Raw genomic sequence first — 22,343 nt, 5'->3', positions numbered from 1 at the left:
TCATATCAAATTATATCTTAATGTTTATTTGTATATCGCAAATAATTTTTTGATACTATACCAAAAATTTAAAGATATTTTTTTCTTTTTATTCTTGGTTTAATTTACATTTTTTTAAAAAAAAAATTTAATGTGGCTTTCGATTATAATTATTCATACTTTATATTACAAAGAGTATATAAAAATTATTTTATCTAAGTTTAAAGTTTGATAAAAGAAATATGATACTGGAGTATATAAGAATATTATTTTTTTTTTTTGGATATAAATTTTTTGGAAATAAAAAAAAAGGACTAGAAAAACTGCCATAACATTTTATCCATTATTACCCGGTATTTTTATTCTTTTATAATAGTAATATATTTCTTTTTACTTAGTATATACAATAAATACATAATTTTAATAGTTTTTATATCTATGTACTTTGTAAAATTTTTTTTGTTTTTATAGTAATTAAGTAGTAAAATGTAGATTTTTTTAATAAAATTTATTAAACATATGCTTATATTTAACTTTTTAAAATAAATATATAGTAATGCACTTCAAACATCTGTCTCTAGGCAATAATAAATTATTTAAATTATTATTTAATTGAATGATTATTATTTTTTTAATATATTTTCAAAGTAGAAATATTTTTTATATCAGTAAAAATATAGGCAATGATTTATTAATTACATAAAATAACTTTTTTTTTTTTTTAATAATATTTATGCAAAGTTTCTCATTATAATAAATAATGATATTCAAAATGTTTTTGCACATAGGTTAAAGAACATTTTAACGACATCTAAAATATTATAAAATCTTTTGCAAATTTTAACAAGTTTTTTTCTATTTTAAAACGACATAATTTTTTGTTTGCTTTTTTTTTTCTATACAAAAACAAAATGGCATTTAATTTAGTTGATGCTGCAAAAGGTAATTAGTCCAATAAAAGATATTAAATATTAAAAACAAAATTGGAAAAGCAATTCTTGAATAAACATCTAAATTAAAACTTTTTTTTGAAAATTCTCTTGATAATTCATGAAATATTCCACTTAATTCCATAGATGTTAAATTTTCTTTTCCCTGAATATCACCATCAATCATTGCATTTTGTAAAAAATTCTTCTCCTCAATATCCATAAATTCCATGGAATCAAAAATGTTATATGCCAAATCTTTTTTTTTAATAAAAGAACTTTCTTCACTAATACTACCATTTTCAGTTCTTCGTCTTATATTTGGTGGACTGCAAGAATTTCCCATTCTTCTAACTAGATAATTTAATGATTCTCTTCTATTTATATGACTCAATTTCTGTTGATTATATGGTGGTGGTAAAAATGATACTTTTTCAGAACCTACACAATAAATTGGAAAATCCATACTATCATGAATTTTATCATTAACAATAGTACTTTTCTTTTTAAATTCATCAAATGCCAAAGATTTTTTTCTTTTATCATAATTTATTGCTTTATTAAAATGTTTTTTATTATACTCGTCAGCCATTAATTTTGCATTTTTTTTAAGTATTTGTGATAATTTTTCAAATTTTTCACTTCTTCTAACATAATTATTAACAAATGCATATTGAAGAAGTGTTGAGAAGACAAATATCATACATGATCCAAACCAATAATCTATAGCTTTTGCATATGAAACTTGAGGTAAACCAAAACGTATACCATTTGATTGAGTTGTTAATGCTAATAAAGTTGAAAAAGATAATGATATTCTAGCTGGTACAGCACGTCTAAAAAAATAATTAATAAAAATAAATATTTTTATTACCTATCAATCCAAAATGATACCCATGATATAATAACAATTAATCCAGTAGGTATATATGTTTGTACAACATGATAACCAATTGATCTTCTTAAATGTATATTTAATGTTAAACAATTAAAAGTATCTTTTTTAAATGAATCTTTAGTTCTAGCATATTTATATGTACCATCACAATAGTTTTCATTAATTTTTACAATTTCAAATTCAGGTAATCCAATTTCTTCATTATATAATATTGGATTCTCTTTAAACCATGTTACGTTCATAACATTTTTTATATATGCATATGATAAAACTTTAATCATACAATATTGATTATCAAATGGATAGGCATTTAATACTAATGTACATGCAACATTAAGAGTAATTCTAGTTCCATAAGAAATTGTACCATATTTATCAACAAATATACTAAAATTTGGAACAGTTACATCATGGAATGCTGCAGAACGACTGTTTGAAAAATATAAATCTGGTCGCCATATTTGAAGAAGTATTTTCGGAGAATTTATTAAAATTGTATGATTTTGATTATGTCTTAATGTTGGATCATTCCATGACATATACATATAAACATCAGCATCAAATGTCTTTAAAAAAAAATATTATATAATTATTATTATTATTTTTTACCATTAATGTTTCCCTAAAATTTCCGAGACTTTCAATATAAAAACCAAGTTTAACATTTACTGGAGTATCTAAACGACTTCCAATTTGTCTTGGTGGTTGTTGCATATTATTTAACACCTCAATTAATTCAGGATTTGCTTTTTTAAAAATTTTTGAAAAATTTTCATATCTTCCATTAATCTTATGTATTAAAAAATATAATATTAAAAAACTAAAAATTAATGTTTCATTTTTAATGAATAAAAAAAAAACTTACGTGTAATTTTTTAGTATTAACATGACAACTGAAAAAAATGTTAAAAATTTAATATAAGTGGAGTTACTTTGTCGTGCTAAAAACTAGTAATCTAGTGTGATAGTTTATTATTAGTGATAATGATTATTAAAAATGCCAACTATTAAACCATCAAGTATGAATATTAAACAAAAGGAATAAATAGATAAATATTCAAAAAATAAAAAAGCATACACAATACAAATACCCTTTCTTTATTAAATTGACGTCCCATTGGGTTCAAGCTAAGTACAAATATTTATCAGATAAAAATCTTAAAAGTTATATTAAAAAAATTGAATTTTTTGTTTAATCTATAACATTTTTCATGAATAAAATATAGTATTAAATTGAAATATAAATTATGTCTAGAAAATATAATTTTTCTAAAAATAAACTAGACATTTAATTGTTTAAAAATGGTATCATATAATAAATTTAAAAAGAAATTTAAAAAATGCATTTTATATATGATGGTGAAAAATTTTAAAATATAATTTTTTTATAAAAGTTTTTATTATGTTGGTACCATTAACTATACAACTTTTTAGCATTCACTGATTGTAACATATAATAAACAAATTTTAAGTTAAGATAAATTAAATTAATTGATTTTATTTATAATTATTAAAACATTTGTAATTACAATCTTACTTAAAATGTAATAAATATCATTTTATTTAGTTAATTTAATAAAAAAGTAACTTTATTTCAATCATTTTTATTAATGTTAAAATACATATTATATATATTTATTTGGTCATATTAGTGTAAATATTTTTTAATGTTATATAATTCTCCAGAGATAACTGGCAATAATAGTGGATACTATCTTTATTAGAAAAATTTCTCAATTTTTTCTTAGTTACTAAAGTTTAAATAAAAATAAAAAAAAATCAAATAAAATTAACTTACAAGAAAAATATGATAATGTTAAATAGGCAAACTATAAATAGAAAAAAAATTAGAATATGATTTATTAGAATAAATATAAAAATTCAAAAATTATCTTAAAATATATACTTAACCATCTAGTATAATAAAATTGTATATATTTATTAATATTTTGTTTTTTTTTTTTGAATTTGTTATATTATAAATATTAATGTATAATTATTAAAATCCATCATGTTTAAAAGCAAAAATAAAAAAAAAATTTTTTTAATTAGTAATTATACGTAATTTAAATTAATTATATAATAAGCAATTAAATATTATAATTAAACAAATAATTACATCAAAAAAAATGTTTTTATAGGAGGTATATATTAATTATTTAAGTATTAAAATTTTTTTTTAAAATAGCTATATATTTAAAAAGTTATTATAATAAAAATAGTTATTTAATTATTTACTATATATAAAATTAAATTTTTTTAAAGTCAAAATTTAAAAAAAATGTTTAATCCTAATATATTTCCACACTTATATGATGAATACTATTTATGTGACAAAAGTGATATTGAAGATGCAGCTAATTTACTAAAAGAAAACATTTCTTACATAGAATATATTCATTGTATTTTATCAACTATACTCCTACTATTTTATATACCATGCGTTTATGTTATTATAAAAAAAAAATTAATTTTATATAGTTGTTACAAAATTATTCTTTTTTTGTGCTTTATTGATATTTTGGCTTTGATTTATGGATTATGTTGTTCAATATTTTCAATATTAAAAATAAGTTATTGTTTAGCTCCAAAAATTCATCTTTTTATTGGTGCATCTACAATAACATTATGGGCAGGTAGTTGCTGTACAGCAATGACATTAGTAATTAATAGATTAATTGATGCTTTTAATCAACGTGTTCATGCATTTTTGTTTGATGGAAACAAAACATATTTTTGGCTTCTAATACCAATAACTTATATGGTATTTTTTTTTTTCTTTAACTCATCATCAATTTTAAGTATTAAACATCATGTATTTTTTTTTGATCCATTTGTAGATTATTTATCTCATAATAATACAATAGATTATAATCAACTAGCTGGACCAGCATTAATTATAAATAATTTATATTTTTTAATTATTTTAATTATATTGAATATTATTTATATAATCAAACTTTATTTTAAAACAAAATCATATGGAATGGATAAAAATACATCAAAATTATTAAAAAAAGTTAAATTTCAAGTATTATCAATTTGTTTTATAACATATTTTACAGCACTTTTATATATTAGTATACAATATTTAAATGTTCCAGAATTTATAGTTTTTTTAACACAATTTTCATATCTTTTTTGTCATGGAAGCAGTGGAGTAATATATTTATTTTTTAATTATTCTATCAAAGAATATTTTTTTAAAGTAATAAAAAAGAAAAAGAGTAATATTTTGGAAAAAGTATCTAAGATTAAGACTGTAACTCACGTAACAAAATTGTAATACTTTTTGATTTTTTTTATAATTTCTTTTATTAAAATTATATTAATAAAATACATTTATTATAACGTTATTTTAAAAAGAAATATACATCAACATTTTTTATTTATAGTATAGTACAAACTAATAATTTTTAAAAATTTATTAACAATAATATTATACTTCATATAATATCATTAAAATTATTAACAATATTAAAAAATATTTTAATCGAATTAAAAATTATAGGTAAAATTTAATTAATTATTTTAATGTTTTTTATAGTGTTTCATGTAAAATAACTTTTAATGGTAAAATTTTTTTTCTAACTATTGTAAAAATAAAATTAAAGTTTAATTCTTAGATTGTTAACATTTTACGTTGAATTACTTTTTTTTTTCAGATAAACACATTAAAAATTTAAAAAATTTTTACACTATTCTTTAGAAATATTTGATTGAATATTTAAAATCTTTAACTTTTTAGTTTTATGATAACACATAGATAAAAAAAGTGAGTAGGATATCTTGACAATTTTGCCACGGATAGAATTATCACGTGAGAAAATGATAAACAAAATCATCCTTCCATCAAATTAGACAATATAAAACATAAATAATTCAATTAGTTTTTATTAATATAATATTAACGGCAAAAAATGATATGAGATAGAATGAGTAAAAAAACATGTTGTGTTTTAACAAATCATTTTTCAGGGAATAATTACTACTATTCTAATTTTTTACATTTATATACTTTTTTTCTACTATTTCTAATACCTGTGCATTACAGATAATAATAGGTTTAAGGTAGAAATTTTAAAAATATGTTTATCAAACATGATAAATTAATGTGTTAAAGTAAAAAAAATAAAAATTAATAAATAAAAATAAACTTATTATTATATTTAAGGCAAACATTTTTATTTTTATAAAATAATATTACAAAAATAAAATGTAATAAACAAATAAAAAGTTCTTCAATGGTAAATAAATTTAATTTTTTAAATTTAATAAAGCATCTTTTTAAAACAACAATATGGTAATTTATATTAGGTTGTGATATAAATTATTATAACATAGAAATTTCAAACTTAAATAATAAATTATTTTACTAAATCTAAAAAATAGATAATGATAAAAATGAACTAAGTTAATTATTTGTATTAAAATATAATTTTTTCGTCAATCATTATAACTTTTAGTATATTCACTATTGATGTATATAAGACAATTTGTAAACTAAAAATAAATACACACTATTTTATCGTAATTTTGAATAAAAAATAATCCAATTTTAAAAATATATCTTTAAATTAAAAAAAAAGTAAAAAAAATAAAATTAAGAAATAGTTTTTAAATTTATATTTTAATAAAAATACCATATATATTTTAAAATGCTCTTTATAAAATTACTAGTACGAATATATATTTTATAAAATTTTAAAATTGCGGGATGTTAACATTTATTAAAAGTATTATTCTGTCCAATATAAAATGAGACATTTTATATACGCAGTATCTTTAGGTTACATTATTAAATAACTAGTGCTGATAAAATGATGTCAAGTAATTTGTTTGAATCATTTTGATTTTTTCAGTGATATAAAAATTATAATAAATAAAAAATAGTAAGTTATCATCTTTTTTAATCAATTTATCACAATACCTTCTCAAAATTTCACTTTGGTTTCTGAATTTTTGGGCTTTCTCTTTGCAGTTAAACGAATAACAACTTTCTTCCGTAATATTGCATTCTTATTTCATGTTGTAATAGATTAAAATATGAATAGTAATTTTAAGAAATTACAATATTAATTATAATATTTAAAGCACTTTTAATTTAAAAATATTTTTATTAATAAAAGTACCTTCTCAAAAACACTTCACATGCTTTTTTTGAATCACAATTCACAATAAACAGAATTCAATATTTTTAATAAAGCAATTTTTTATATTACTTTTATAATTATTTTTAGAAATAGCCGTTATCGTTAAATTAAATAAAAATTAATAAAAAGAATTTAGATAGATATAGAAAATACTTTTTGAACATTTTAAAAAAACGGTTCAGTATTCTGTACACACGAATAAAAATTATTTACTGGTTAAATCAAAAAAGTTGACCATTTATTAAAAAATTGTTTATATGCTTTTTTGATATAGGTTAAAAAAAACATATAGATAACAAACAAACGAAAATAAAAAAGATTTAGCTAATGCTTCAGATAAAACTGTCGGTTATAAAAAGACCAATTTGAGGTAATTTATGATATCTGAAGTATCTTCTTTAGGTTTCAAAATTTTGGAATAGGCCATTGGTGGCTTTAAATGTAAACAATTAAAAGTAATTAATATTAGTAGATATAAGCTTATAATGCAGAAGAAAACTTTAAAAAATTTTGAAAATACAAAAACAAATTTAAGATAAATGTATTAAATTCAATAAATTATTTATTAATTATAACTTTTTTTTACTTTTTTAATTAACGTATTTCTAAATTGAAAAAAATAATATTTTTCTCAATTTAATTTGTAACCAAGAATATTTAAAAATTAAAAAATACGTTTAATGATAAATTTTCTAGAAATTCGTCCTATTATCAGCGTTTATGGTGTAATGGTCAGCATGGCCGCCTTCCAAGCGGCCGATTCGGGTTCGATTCCCGATAAACGCATCGCCAATATTTTTTTTTTTTAAATTATTATAATAACTTTGTTTGTTTTTAGATAATTATCACAATTTAAGGGTTTTTTTTGACAAATTTATAAAACTATATTTTTACTTTAATAAATTTTCTTAAATTACATTTGTTTCTTAACTTTTTTTACCTTTTAATAAATTAAAATAATTTTAATTAAACGTGATATATTAATTGTGTTATGATATTCTATATTATTATTTATTAAATTAATCTCATTATTATTCTAAGTGATATTAAAACCTTAATAAATTTTAAATACCATTTTTTTGGATTTACAATAATTGCAAAATATTGAATCATTTTTTTAAAGTAAATGTTTAAGTAATAAATTATTCTTTTCAATAGCTATTTTTTTACCACCAAGTTTTTAAAAATGTTTTATTATGATTTTTAATTTGGCAATCATAATAAAAGCTTTATATGTTTTGAAAATTAATGATTACGTACTAAAACAGGACAACGTCTTTCAATAATATATAATATTTTAAATAATGTTTATTTTACATCAATATAAACTTGAATATTTTAATGTAAAATATAAAACTTTTCTTTTAAAATTTGCATAATTGTAGTTTGAAGCGTCTTACACTTATGTTCAAAACATTTACATCACTTTAAGATGCTTTTTTTTCTTTCATCACTTTGAAATGATTATTTTGGTTAAAAAAAGCTATCATCCTGAAGTAATAAATTAGTTATCACTTAAAAATACCCATCAAGTAAGGTTAATACCAAACAAATTTTGTAAAAAATGTTCTTTGATTAATTATTTATCATGAGTCATAAAAAAGAACAGCGTCAAAATCAATAAATTAAAAACTTGATAAAAAATTTTCTGTTCTATTACTATTTCGTATAAACTCATTTTATCATTAAAAATCAAATAATTATTTCAAGATGATGAAGAACCATATGACAAAAAAAGCCGCAAACATCACTTTAAAATAATTATTTACTTCTGAATGCATTTTCTGCTGAATTTACTGGATCCCGTCTTATCTTCAAGTTTATTCAGCTGTGAGTTATTTCAGTACTTTAATTGGATGGCTCCTGACAACTGTTACTGGCGTAGGACAATTTTTTTCAATTTAATTTTATAATTTTATATATTTTTTCTATAAAATTATGAAAATTATATTCTTTAAAAAAGCAAATAAATGACAGATATTCTTAAGATAATACACCTTCAACGTATAATTAATTAATGACATAATAATTTATAGAGTACTGAATTTTAAACAAAAAATTATCAATTATAAATCATTAAATATTAAAAATAGTATTTCAACGTATTTTAATAATGCGATTTGAAAATAATTTATGTAAATATATTAATATTCTATTATTAGTATACTACATAAAAAAAAAAAAAGTACTTCTTTTCTCTTGAATTGCTTTTGAAAGTTAAAAAAATATTCAAAAAAAAAATACTTGTATACATATATAAGAACAGAGTATAATTCATACATAATAAATATGTCTTAATGAATGATAAATTATATTGTATTTAATTTTTTTAATATCTGTGATATTATATTTCTATAACAATATTTGCGTTACATTTATCTTTTCATATCAAATTTACAACTAATTCAAAAAATATTTGTTTTTTTCTTACTTTTATGTCAAATAAATTATTAGTACACTTTAAATAAAATATAAATTCAATTGTAATATTAATTTTAAATGATATATTATTTCTACGACTTTTTCTTAATTTAAAATATATTCTAGATAAAAAAATAAACAGATATTTTTTTAACTAAACTTTATACTTTTATTTTTAGTTAAATTAATTTGTTTTATCATTTTTAAATTATTTTAAATTAACATTGATACATGTTAACTTTTTAATTATAAAATTAGTAAAACTTTTCAAAAATTCTTTTAAAGTTTTTTATTAAAATAACATTAATATGTTTTACACAGAATTAACCACAAACAATTTCTGTTTTTTAATTTTAATTTTTATTGTATGACGTTGAACCTTATAACTTTAAGCTTTTACTATCATCATCAATTTCTTTTATAACAATTTTTATTGTATTGGAAATATCAAATAATAAGGAATATATAAAAAGTTGAGAACATATTTTTTTTTGTTTACTAGATCTTAAAATGTTGATTTTTATTGTTCTTTAAACCTATAGAACATTACAAATTTTACAAAAAGATTATTTTACTTATGTTGTAAATAATATTTTTAAATATATATTTTAAAAATAAATATTTGAATTTTACTTAAATTAGAAAAGTTATTTCATCAACAATAATCGTTTGAAATATTTTTCTAAAGACCTCAAAAATTATAACAAATTTTTTTTTAAAAAACATCTATTACAATTGACTTCTAAATAACATAAAATAAAAAGAAGAAAGAATAACAAAGAAAAAATTAATACAAAAAAAATAATGTTTGAAATTTTAATTATATATTTAAAAATTAGTATTTAGTTATTTTTCAACACTTTCCCTTTAATTAAAAATTTACTAATCATAATGTTTAAATATTTATTTTTTTATTAATGGTTTTTTTTTATCTTCTTTAAGTTTTTGACATAAATAATTTTTTCATTTGTAAATATCAAAATTTTTTAGATATTTTCAAAAGAATTTAAAATATTTTATAAAATTATATTCTTTATTACACTCAATTTTCAGAAGTTTAAATAGAACTGAGAATTATTAAAATATCACAGTACGATAATGTTAAGATTAATATTTTACTTTAGTAATATGCGATTTAAGTAATATAAGCAAGTAAATCAAATTGATATATTTTTTTTCTATCATTTTTTCATCCTATCAAGTATATTAAAACTTCATTTTTACACATTTATTGATGTTAAATATTATTTTTTTATGATAGTATAAAACTTTTTAAATATTAAATTTATCTTTTTATTTGTTATTAAATAAAAATATTGTCAAAAATTATTTAAAAATTTATTTTCATTTATTCATATTATTTTCCTTTAAATTAGTTTAAAAAAAAATAAAAACAACTTTTTGATGTTTTTATAAAAGATTGTTTATTATAAAAATATTAAAACAAAACTGATTTGTATTTTTTATAAATACACTATTTATTCAACTACTACGTTATTTAAAGTTGAATAATTTTATATAAAAATTATTTAGATTATACTTTAATTATCTATGATAAATTCAATGTAAATAATCTTGAAAAGTTATATTATAGTTTACAATTTATACTTTGTAAACGTTAAGAATGCTAAACTTAAAAATAAATATTTTAAATTAACGTTATTTAATATAAAAAAATCACTTGTGTGATTTTTAGAAGTTTGAATATAAAATAACAAATAAATATATAAATCAAAAAATAAATTATTATCTTAAATTGTTTAAATTTTTACAAAAAAAATTTGTATAATCAAATGTTTCTTTTTTTTAAATTAAATTTATAAAAATAATAGTTTAAAAAAATTAAGAATATGTAATAATAATTTTTACTTTACTTTTTAATATTCAGCAACTTTAATATATTATTCAGGTTGTTTAAATTAACGGTAGTAAACAACTTTTTAACAGACTACGTAAATAATTAAGATATATTATCATTTAATATTCTCTGTTAACATAATATATATGATGTTTATTCAATTAATAATAATATTATCTTGTTTAATATTTTTCAAATGTAATATTTAATTATTATTAATAAAATAAATGAAAAAAGTTTTAATTGTAAAAAAGTCATTACTTAAATGGAATATTATTTTTAAATATATTCTTCTACTTAAATTTGATAAAAATTTAAAAAATATTATGTGTAGGAGATAAACATTTTGATTTAAAATAGTGTTATAAAAATTGTAAAATAAAAATTTTTTTTTAAATTTTTAAATATTAAAAATTATTTATAATTATACTCATGTATAGTTTTTTTTATACATCTTACAATTTAATTATATATCCTATATTCAAATAGTGTAAAAAAATAGTTCAAATATTTGATTGAAAGATATGAATAATAATTATATAGGTATTTAAAAAGTATTTAAAAATTTATCTTATCATAATTTTTAAAGAAAATTTTAATGGCAAAGAAAATAAATAAAATTCAAAAGCATAAAAATTTTATATCATTTTTGCAGTAACATAAACTTCACTTATTTTATTTTTATGAATAAAATACATCTATATACAATCGTTTAACAATTTTTATATTATCAATTTCTAAAAGACATGCGGCATTTTTCATTAAATTATTAGCTTTACATTATATTATTTCTGTTTCTATTGTTTCTGTTCAAAAATAATATTTTAAAATCAACCTAACAGATAAAAGATCTTATTGTTTAGAATGATATTTTGGTTATATTCAAAGAGATATGATAGGTGAGAGTATTTGAAATTTACTGATAACCAAGCATAATATTTCTATATACCTCTTGGTATAATACACAAAGTATTTTATAATAATATGTCGATTAGCAGATTATATATTTTTATTATAAATTATTAAATAGATACTTATTCACAATCTAATTATATATTATAACAAAATTTACTCCTACATTTATTATTAAATTAAATTAGATTGTAGTTTAATTTAGTTCTTCTTATTTTAATAGATTCCACTTTTTTTTTACCTTCAAATTTAAAAAATTTACATTTTTTTATCTATTTTAAAGAATAAGTTTTGTTAACACTCTTTTTATATATTATTAAGATTAAATTGATATATAAAGTTTAAATATAAATTTCAATTTTTTTTTTATTTTATGATTTTTACATCTTTTTAAAAAAAAAGAATAATATTTTTTTATTTACACATTTTTATAATGAAAAAAATTTTTTTTTTGATTTAAAAAACAAGATATTTTTTATGAATAAAAACAATTTTAGAAAAATAAATGGTATATAGTGAAGAATTAGGATATGATCCCGAAGAATGGGAAGAATGTGATGAATCTAATAGTAATTATATATTTGCTCCGTTTACAAGAATATTACTAGCCACTATTGCCATTGCTTTTGTTGGATTTTTTTTTTGGATTCTTGATGCAAGAAAAGAATGGAATAAATTAGAAAAAAGTGAAAAAGATAATGTAGAAAGTAGTGATAAATCAAAGAATGCTATAGATAAGCATTTAAATAAAAATGAAGATTTATTACTTTTAAATGGCAATAAAAATATTGTTATATTAGATAACAAGAGACTTTCAGATCACTATACAACTGAAACAATACTTCATACAGTCAATTCAGCAAATCACCGTTCGAACGATATTGTTAATAGAGAAGATGAGCAGAAAATTAGTTCAGATTATGTAATGGAACAATTAAAACGAAATACAGAATCTAACAAATCAAATAATGTTGATAATAATACAACAAATTTACAGTTATCACAAAAGTATGATTGTTAAATTTTACCAGATATAATAATAATTTTTTAATATTTTTAGAGCCAATTCACAGGAGCAACAAAATAACATCAACTTTTCAAATATTAATTATCCTGAAAATGATGTTTCAAATGATGCTAGTATGTCATTAGAAAGAACATATAAAGAACTTGCTGATAAAATATATCATAATTTTTCAAAACAACTTCAAACTGATATTGGTACAATTCCTGCTTTAAATGATTTTTCTAATTATAAAGATTTGGCAAATTCATTAACAGAACTTTATGATAAAGATATTAAACAAGCTATGGAAGATGTAATTAACCAAGGTGGCACTGACCGTGATGCTCAAAATTTAAAACATAAATTACAAAAACATATAAAAGATGCTGTTTATCATCAACATAATTCAATCGACAAATGTAATACTTTATCAAATAATATAATTAACAATGGAGAAAATGATAAACAAATTTGTGAAAATGAGGATAAAAAATCGTCTGATAGTGATAATGATTTTGTTAAAATTGATCCATCTGAAGATGAGTTTAAAAAAGAATTTAGTGATATTAGTTATGAAAAAATCGATCATTCGTACGACTATAATAATGAAAGACACAGTGCACCTATATGTGATGAAGATTACCCATCTATTGAATTGAAACCTGAACTTGAAACTATAAGTGAAAGAGCTGTTGAGGAAATAAATATTTTACTTCAAGAATATTATGAAAATCCAACTACAGCTAATAAAACATGCGAAAATATTCCATTATCAAATAATAACGATGTATCAGAAATTAATGAAGCATTGAAAGAAGTTATAAAACCTGAGTCACCTATATTTTTATATGAAAAACCAAAAGATATTGCCCCAAAAGTACCGCAGCATAGACAAATTGTTGTTGATGAAAGTAATCATGGCAAACATTATAATATTGGCATAATACAACCTCAACAAATTTCTGATACCTCTAATCAACAATCTAATCTTTATGAAGATAATAATATGTACCCTAAACAAGAAACCGTTTATTTAAATCAAAAGATATTTGAAGATATTGAGAGTAAAAATATAAATCAACTTAAAGATATTAATGATTTTGTTGAATATCCAGAAATTAGTAACATTAATAATGATAACAAAACAAAAATATATAAAAAAACTGATAGCATTGAAATTATATCTTCACATAAAGAAGATATCAATAATAAAATACCTAAAACTAATAAAGATGAGAATATTTTATTAAAAAATTATGCACAACCAACAAGAAGTAATAATCAAATAGATAATTCTTATAAAGATGAACCATTAGAATGTATAAATGATGCTGTTCTTATCATTGAAAATTTCTTAACAGAAGCAACAAAAGGATCAACATCAAAAGAGGTTAAAGATATAGATGAAATTCAATGTCTTCCTCAACATTTAACATCTAATATTCATTCAACGGTTCCAATAATTAATGATAATAATAAATTAATCGAAGACCAACAAAATTTGTCCCAATATGATGAATTAATTAATAAAGCTACTGCTGATATATATCTTCAAGATGCTATTGATTATGTCGAAACACAACAACAACAACCAATTAATAGTAATTTTGTTCTTGAAGAAGATATGTTAGAAAAAAATTCTAATGAATTAAATAATAAATTAGAAAATACTGATAATGTTGTAAATGGTGGTATATCAGAGGATGTTTTTGAAAAAATTGAAATTTGTATTGATGAAGTTGATGATACTATAACATATGCTCCTGAAATTCAATCTGTTGAAATTCCTCCAGATCAACTTAGTCAAGCTTCTGAACATGTAACAGATAATATTAATGAACCACTTCCAGAAGATAAGAAAGAAAAAGTAAATGTTGATGTCAAAATTCAAGAAAATAAAGAAATTTTAGAAGAAACAACTCCACTTGATGGAACATTAACTAGAGGAAACTATTCAAAATCACCCATTCAATTTGGTTTTGGTGAAGCACCAAAGATTAGAAGTTCACGTAATGTTAGAAATGATGATCTTTCATCAATAACTTCAAAATCTGAAGCTAAAAGAAGAAAAAGTCAAAGTAGTTTACTTAGTGCACTTGGTGTTACTAGTACACAAGAAATGCTTTTAAGATTAACTTCTTTAGATCAATTATCTGACGCTATGAAAAAAGCTGGTCTTGAATCAACAAATCTTATCTTTGGTATTGATTATACTGCATCAAATAAATATCAAGGTGAAAATAGTTTTGATGGAAAAAATCTTCATTCAATTGAATATGGAATTGAAAATCCTTATCAAAAAGTTATAAAGATTATGGGAAAAACATTAGCTCCATTTGCAACACGAAAAGGTATTCCTGTTTATGGTTTTGGTGATGCTACAACAGGTGATTGGAGTGTCTTTAAAATTAAAAATGAAGGAGAGTGTAAAGATCTTGATGAGGTGTTAGATGCATATAATCGTATAACACCTAACGTTAATTTGAGTGGACCAACAAATTTTGCACCTCTCATTCATCAGGCAATAGAAATTTGTTCATATTATAAAGAGGTATGTTAAATATATATATAATATTATATTTAAATTTTAGTATTTTATATTGGTTATTATTGCTGATGGCCAAGTTACAAATGAAAAAGCAACTAGAAGAGCTATTGTTCAAGCTTGTAATTTTCCACTATCCATTATTGTTGTTGGTGTAGGTGATGGACCATGGGAAATGATGAAAGTATTTGATGAATCCTTACCAAAACGACCATGGGATAACTTTCATTTTGTGGAATTTCATGATATAATTAGGAGAAAAGCAAATACTAATGAAGGGGAGTTATCATTCGCAATTCATTCTCTTCTTGAAATTCCTGATCAATACAATTATATTAGGCGTGCTGGTTTAATGCGCAGAAATAACAAAATGAAATAATATTTCTAGACATTATAATTATTTTTTTTTCCTGATTTTTATGTCTGGTATTATTAAATTAAAAAAATATATAATTTTTTTTTACAACTTAAACATTTTTATTACTTGTATTTTTTTAATGATAGTATCGAAATTAATATATACGATTTATGAGATCATCAGATCACGTGTGCCTGACAAAAAAAAAAACTCGTACCACATTTTAATTTTAAACATGAATTTATGTTATTACTTAAAATAATAAATAAAAAAATATAGTTTTTTTTATAAAAACACAAAATGTTTTAATTTTATTCGTCTTAAATGTAAAGATTATTAATATATATGCAAATTAATTTTTAATAATGTTTTATAATATTATAAAATAATTATTATTATAATTGATAACAAATTATAGTAAGGTATCTTAAAAAAATATGATAATTATTTTATATAAAAAAAGACCTTTATATAAAAAATAAGTTTACTATAAAAAGGTTATATCATTGTATGATTGTGAGATAAATTTTTTGCATTTTTGATACAGCTACAATTGTCAGTAAAATATTAATTTCATATAATACAAAATAATATTATATTTTATGTAGTGATTAAAATTATATTTTGAAGGTTATCTTACATTTTACAGTTAGTTGTAGTTTTATATTTTTATTATGTCAATGAAACCTGTCATAAGCTGTTGTAGAATGACAATGATTAAGTAGTAAAAAAAATTAAATGCAATAATAAATTATTTATTGTTATCTATGATCATTTAAAAGAAGTACGAAATTTTGAATCTATTAATAAGTGTTTCACATGAAGTTCAGGATTTGTCAAGGAAATTGTTTAATATTTTGTTATTATTATCAAATTAGTTTGTTTCATATATATATATATATTCTTGGACAGTTATATTATTTTCAAAGACAAAAATTTTTAACATTCATCAACTTTTTTCTTGTCTTATCTTTGAATATGTCATGTTTATTAAATAGATATATAATAAACAAACAAATTAATAGTAATATACTCTTTATTAAAAGATTAAATATTTTAAAATTAAATATTTTAAAATAAAATACTTTTAAAAATGAATGTTACAAGAATATTTCAAAATTATGATAAAGTAATAATAGTGAAATACGTGAATTTTTATATTAAACATTAGTTTTCTCAATTTAATTCTTTCATTTAATAGTATTAAATTTTAAAATAAAAATATAACTTTTTGCAATTTATTTCCTTCCTTAAATTTTATGTAAAATTATCAATACCTTCAATTATATAAATGCTTTTCAAATAAAAAAAAATTATACTTTTTTTTATTATAACATCATATCTAAATATTCTTATCTTTTTAATAAAAGAATGATATCACAGGTTAAAGGTTTCTATTAAAAAATTTGTTTTATAAAGAATAAATGTTAAATAAATATAAATTGTTTTAACATTTGAAAATATTATAAAAAAAAATAAACATTTAATGTTATAATTTCAAAGAATATTATTTATAAAACAGTGAGAAAGAATTTAATGATTAATATTTAAAATTTTCATATAGAAAAACATGACAGAATGAAGATATTGAATATTAAAATGTTTTTTAATCTTAATATGTTTTTATTTTTTTTTTCTTATATCTTCTTATTAACTTTTATTTAAAAAAAAAAAAACATTGGCAAAAATTTTTTAAATAATATTTATGCTTTTATATACTGATTTTAAAAAAAAATTTATAAATATTTTAGAACATTTTTTTATAATTTGACATTTAAATTAATGGTAAAAAAAAATAAAAAAACTTTAAATGAAAATGGTAGTAAAATAAAAAATGATTGTAAAATAAAAGGTATTTTCAAAGATACAATTCATTTTATATAATATTTTTGTACATATAAAAAACAATATTTTAATTGACAAAAGATAATGCACTTATAATTACAAATAAATTTATTTTGTAGTAAAAAATTGAAAAAAAAAATGGAGACATTGATATGTCATTTTAAGATAATGTAAAGAAAACAACTAGTAATGTGAAAGAAAATACTACAAATAAATATTTATAAAAATGTATGTTTTTTGTTATGTAAAATTTATCTTTTTTTTCATTATATTTCTTTTGCCTTTATAATTGAATCAAAAAAGTTATAACAAAAAATAATTTTCCATTAACATATTTTTATTTTATTAATATTGTTTATATATATTTTTAAAGATGAATTTTATATATATTATCTTATTTTTAATATACTTAGAAAAATTTTTCAAACATAAAACATTTTTTTAATAATATTTATAATGGTTAAAATAAATGCATATAGGCGTTTCAAATTTATATATTAGCATCTATATCATTTTAAGATTTTATGAAGTCAACCTTTATTTGTATCATCTATATATAAATTAAGTATAAAGTTTTTTGTGGATCCACCTTTTTAATAAAAATTTGTTTAAGGATCTTACTCCAACCCCTATCAATTAATATATAAATGAAATACTATTTGATTTAAAAAGTAAAATATCACTTTTGATTGACTTTTGTTATAGAAAAAATATATTCTTATCATTTTTAAACGAAATATTATTGATAATACTATTATGAATATTGTTTATCAATTACTTGGATATTTTAATGTCCCATCTATAAATAATATTAAAAATAATAGTAATATAGAAGATGAAGAAAATATTTCTAAAAAAATTAATTTACTAGAAAAAAGAAAAAAAGTTATTGGAAGTAAATGCCAAATTTTTTATGAAGATGATCCATTTGTTGTTTCTAGAGCTTCTATGCAATATTTATATGATGAAAATGGGACAAAATTTATAGATTGTATTTCAAATGTTCAACACGGTAATTTTGTTTCTTAAATTCATATCACTTTTTACTAGTTGGACATTGTCATCCATATGTAGTATCAGAGATATCAGATCAATTATCTACCGCAACATGTAATGTACGTTTTGTTAATCCAAAATTAACAGAATGTGCTGAAGAATTACTTAAAACACTTCCTGAATTTGATACAGTACTTTTTTGTAATTCAGGATCAGAAGCTAATGATTTAGCATTACGTTTAGCTAGAGATTATACTAAAAAACGTGATATCATTGTTCTTGATCATGCATATCATGGTCATGTTACAACAACAATGGAAATGTCACCATATAAATTTAATCATGGATGTACAATTAATCAACCATCATGGGTTCATGTTGTACCTACACCAGATATTTATCGTGGTGAATATAGATTACCTGATGATAAACTTAATGATAAGGAAGAATGTAAAAAAGTAGGAAAAAAATATTCACAAAAAGTTAAAGATATTCTTGATAAAGAAAATGAATATGGTGTTGCTGCTTTTATTGGTGAAGCATTACAAAGTTGTGGTGGACAAATAATACCACCAGAAGAATATTTTAAAGATGTTGCAAAGTATATCAAAGATCATGGTGGTCTTATTATTATTGATGAGGTACAAACAGGATTTGGTAGAGTTGGAAAAAAATATTGGGCACATAAACTTTATGATGACGGTAATAATAATAATATAATTATTTATTTTCATTTTTTTCTAACAATAATATATTTTTTAGGATTTATTCCTGATATTGTAACAATGGGTAAACCAATGGGAAATGGTTTTCCAGTATCAGCTGTTGTTACAACAAAAAAAATTGCTGATTGTCTTGGTGGTAAAGTTGGTTATTTTAATACTTATGGAGGTAATCCAGTAGCATGTCGTGCTGCATTAGCTGTTATGAATACTATAAAGAAAGAAAATCTTTTAGAACATACAGAAAAAATGGGTAAGTTATTCAACCATAAATTGAATTGGCTTAAAAATCAACATCCACAAGTAATTGGTGATGTTCGAGGTATTGGACAATTTTGGGGACTTGATATTATTGAATCACCAAAAACACGTGAACCAAATTCTAAATTAGCTTTATCATTAATATTAAAATTAAGGCAAGAATATCAAATACTTTTAAATGCTGATGGTCCTTATACAAATATTCTTAAATTTAAACCACCACTTTCTTTTAATGAAAATAATTTAAATGAAGTTATTGAAGCTATTCATAGTGCATTAATTTCATTAGGTTATTAAATCATTTATATATATATATATTTTAGTTTAATTTTTTTAAATATTAAATAAATAAAAATTTTCTTTATTTTAATTATTTATTTTTTAAAATAATTTAATCATATTTTAAAAGTTATAATTTTATTTATCAATAAAATAAAATGAATTAATAATAATAATAATAAATTTATAAAATTATTGTATGCAAATATATAAGTGATTTTAAAAAAAAAACGGTAGAATAATATATAATACAACAATTATATTATTTGATATTGATGTTATTAGATACCATTAAAAGCATAATATTTTTTAAATAATTACTATTTACACAAAAATACTTTTTTTTTATTGTAAAATATAGTATTAAATTTTTGTTTATTTTTAAAATAAAAAAAAAATAATTGTATAGGAAAAGAGAAATAACATTATTTCAAACAAAAATTTATTTAATGATTAATAGAAATGTATTAATAATGTTGAAAATTTATAAATTTTTTATTTAAAAAACGTTATATATTGTAATTTAATGATTTTTAAAGATTTATACAATTCATATTATTACTATTAGACATATACCTACTTAGATCAATCTTATTTCTTATAATTAAAAAATCTTTTCAAGATGATAGTACGAATAAGACTAGTAATAATATTACTTAGATAACAATTATATTTATTTATTTTAAAAATAAAGTTATTTAAATTTTTTAACGAAAACATAAGTTATTGTGTCATTAGATAATTTTAAAAAGATTTTAAATTGTTTAAAAAAATTAAGTAAATTATTTATACTAATATAATATATCATTTTAAAAATATATTTATTTAAATAGATTAATTAATTTATATACTTAAATTTTTTTTTATAATTCCAAATTATATATATATATTTAACATATAAATATTTTTAAAAGTAGGAAAGATTTATTTACATTTTATTTAACAACTTGTAATAAAATTGTTTTAACTTTTAAAAAAAAAAAGTTATTTTTCCTAAAATGTTCAATCGATTTTAAAAGATAAATTTAAATATTTATTTATTTTTAAAAATTATAAAATAATAAATAATCAATTTCAATCATCATGAAACTTTGATTATACATAAAAGATTATTATCAGATTAGGTATTTATGATAAATCTCTGTTAATATTCTGTCATTGTTTTATGTTACAAGAAGTGTTAAATTTTTCTTTCTATTATTATTAAATTGTTATAATGATTCCTAGTTATAAATTACATGTAAAATTAACAAAAGTTTGCGCATATATTATATGTTATGTATATTACCTACCAGCCATCTTCTAAACCATTTTATTTTATAGTTGAATATTGATATATAAGTATATTATAATAAAATATAATATATCATGATTAGGTAGTTAGCAAAAGTCGAAAGTCGCGACCGAAAATCATTTAATGATTTCATGTTTAATAACAACTATTGATATTCTACCTTTGAAATTCGACTTCTAATAATTTTTAAAAGTATGAATATTAATTACTTTATAAACAGTTTATGAATTATATATATTGTAAAATATAATGATATAAAATTAACAGTACTATAAAAACTATATTTTTTTATCTAGTATATAAATATTATTTTAATTTATAAAAATGTTGTTATATTATTCTATAATAAAAATTTATTTCAAGCAATAGTTATTTTAGTCTTATATTACTCATCATATACGACTATTTTCCTCAATTTTAAATGACAATAAATGTTAATACATTATATAAAAATTTTTATTTATTCTGTTTCTTAATTACGGACAATTAATTAAAAAATTAAACAATAATTATATAGGATAAATGTTGTATGTAAAAAGAAATATCATACATTTTTATTATAATTAATATTATTATTTCATTATTTTAATTTATTTTAAATACCAAAAATTAATGGTTGATTTTATGTGTATTTTTGATCTTTAGTTAAATACTATAGATACATAAGATTATTACTTTAGTTAACAAATCAAGGTAAAATTATTTATTTGCCTTGAATTTTAATCATTATTATTATTAGAATATCTTATACAGCTATTATTTTATAACTTATAAAGATATAAATTTTTATATTATACAACTTTTATAATACCTATTTTAAATACTTTTAAAATACACTTTTTTTTTTATTATCAGGGATCAAAATTGGATAGAAAAAAATAATAAAA

General features: G+C 19.2%; 4 protein-coding genes across 4 annotated transcripts; 3 read left to right on the top strand and 1 right to left on the bottom strand.

Moving 5' to 3' along the window:
- Nucleotides 1–897: 897 nt before the first annotated feature.
- SRAE_X000197700 (Gamma-aminobutyric acid A receptor/Glycine receptor alpha family and Neurotransmitter-gated ion-channel transmembrane domain and Neurotransmitter-gated ion-channel family and Neurotransmitter-gated ion-channel ligand-binding domain-containing protein) lies at nucleotides 898–2,694 on the bottom strand (the record flags this gene model as incomplete). Its single annotated transcript, XM_024655029.1, has 4 exons — nucleotides 898–1,744; nucleotides 1,783–2,372; nucleotides 2,416–2,626; nucleotides 2,672–2,694. 4 exons carry the CDS (start codon nucleotides 2,692–2,694, stop codon nucleotides 898–900), a joined length of 1,671 nt encoding a protein of 556 aa, XP_024499447.1.
- A 732-nt stretch (nucleotides 2,695–3,426) lies between these two features.
- Nucleotides 3,427–5,432, top strand: SRAE_X000197650 (7TM GPCR, serpentine receptor class t (Srt) family-containing protein; the record flags this gene model as incomplete). Its single annotated transcript, XM_024655017.1, has 3 exons — nucleotides 3,427–3,457; nucleotides 4,158–5,088; nucleotides 5,354–5,432. Coding segments are annotated over 3 exons (1,041 nt in total), but the record flags the coding sequence as incomplete, so codon positions are not given.
- A 7,223-nt stretch (nucleotides 5,433–12,655) lies between these two features.
- Nucleotides 12,656–16,080, top strand: SRAE_X000197600 (von Willebrand factor, type A domain and Copine domain-containing protein; the record flags this gene model as incomplete). The annotated part of the gene is made up of 3 exons (XM_024655006.1): nucleotides 12,656–13,158; nucleotides 13,211–15,707; nucleotides 15,748–16,080. The coding sequence occupies 3 exons, from the start codon at nucleotides 12,656–12,658 to the stop codon at nucleotides 16,078–16,080; spliced, it is 3,333 nt and encodes a 1,110-aa protein (XP_024499445.1).
- Nucleotides 16,081–18,660: 2,580 nt separating this feature from the next.
- SRAE_X000197500 (5-phosphohydroxy-L-lysine phospho-lyase) lies at nucleotides 18,661–20,180 on the top strand (the record flags this gene model as incomplete). The annotated part of the gene is made up of 4 exons (XM_024654995.1): nucleotides 18,661–18,916; nucleotides 18,955–19,602; nucleotides 19,663–19,875; nucleotides 19,927–20,180. 4 exons carry the CDS (start codon nucleotides 18,661–18,663, stop codon nucleotides 20,178–20,180), a joined length of 1,371 nt encoding a protein of 456 aa, XP_024499444.1.
- Nucleotides 20,181–22,343: the final 2,163 nt, after the last annotated feature.

This window comes from Strongyloides ratti, scaffold srae_chrx_scaffold0000003 (genome assembly GCF_001040885.1).
Source record: "Strongyloides ratti genome assembly S_ratti_ED321, scaffold srae_chrx_scaffold0000003".
NCBI lineage: Eukaryota > Metazoa > Nematoda > Chromadorea > Rhabditida > Strongyloididae > Strongyloides > Strongyloides ratti.
Note: the sequence above shows the minus strand (reverse complement) of the source record. Positions and strands in the feature narration are given on the sequence as shown.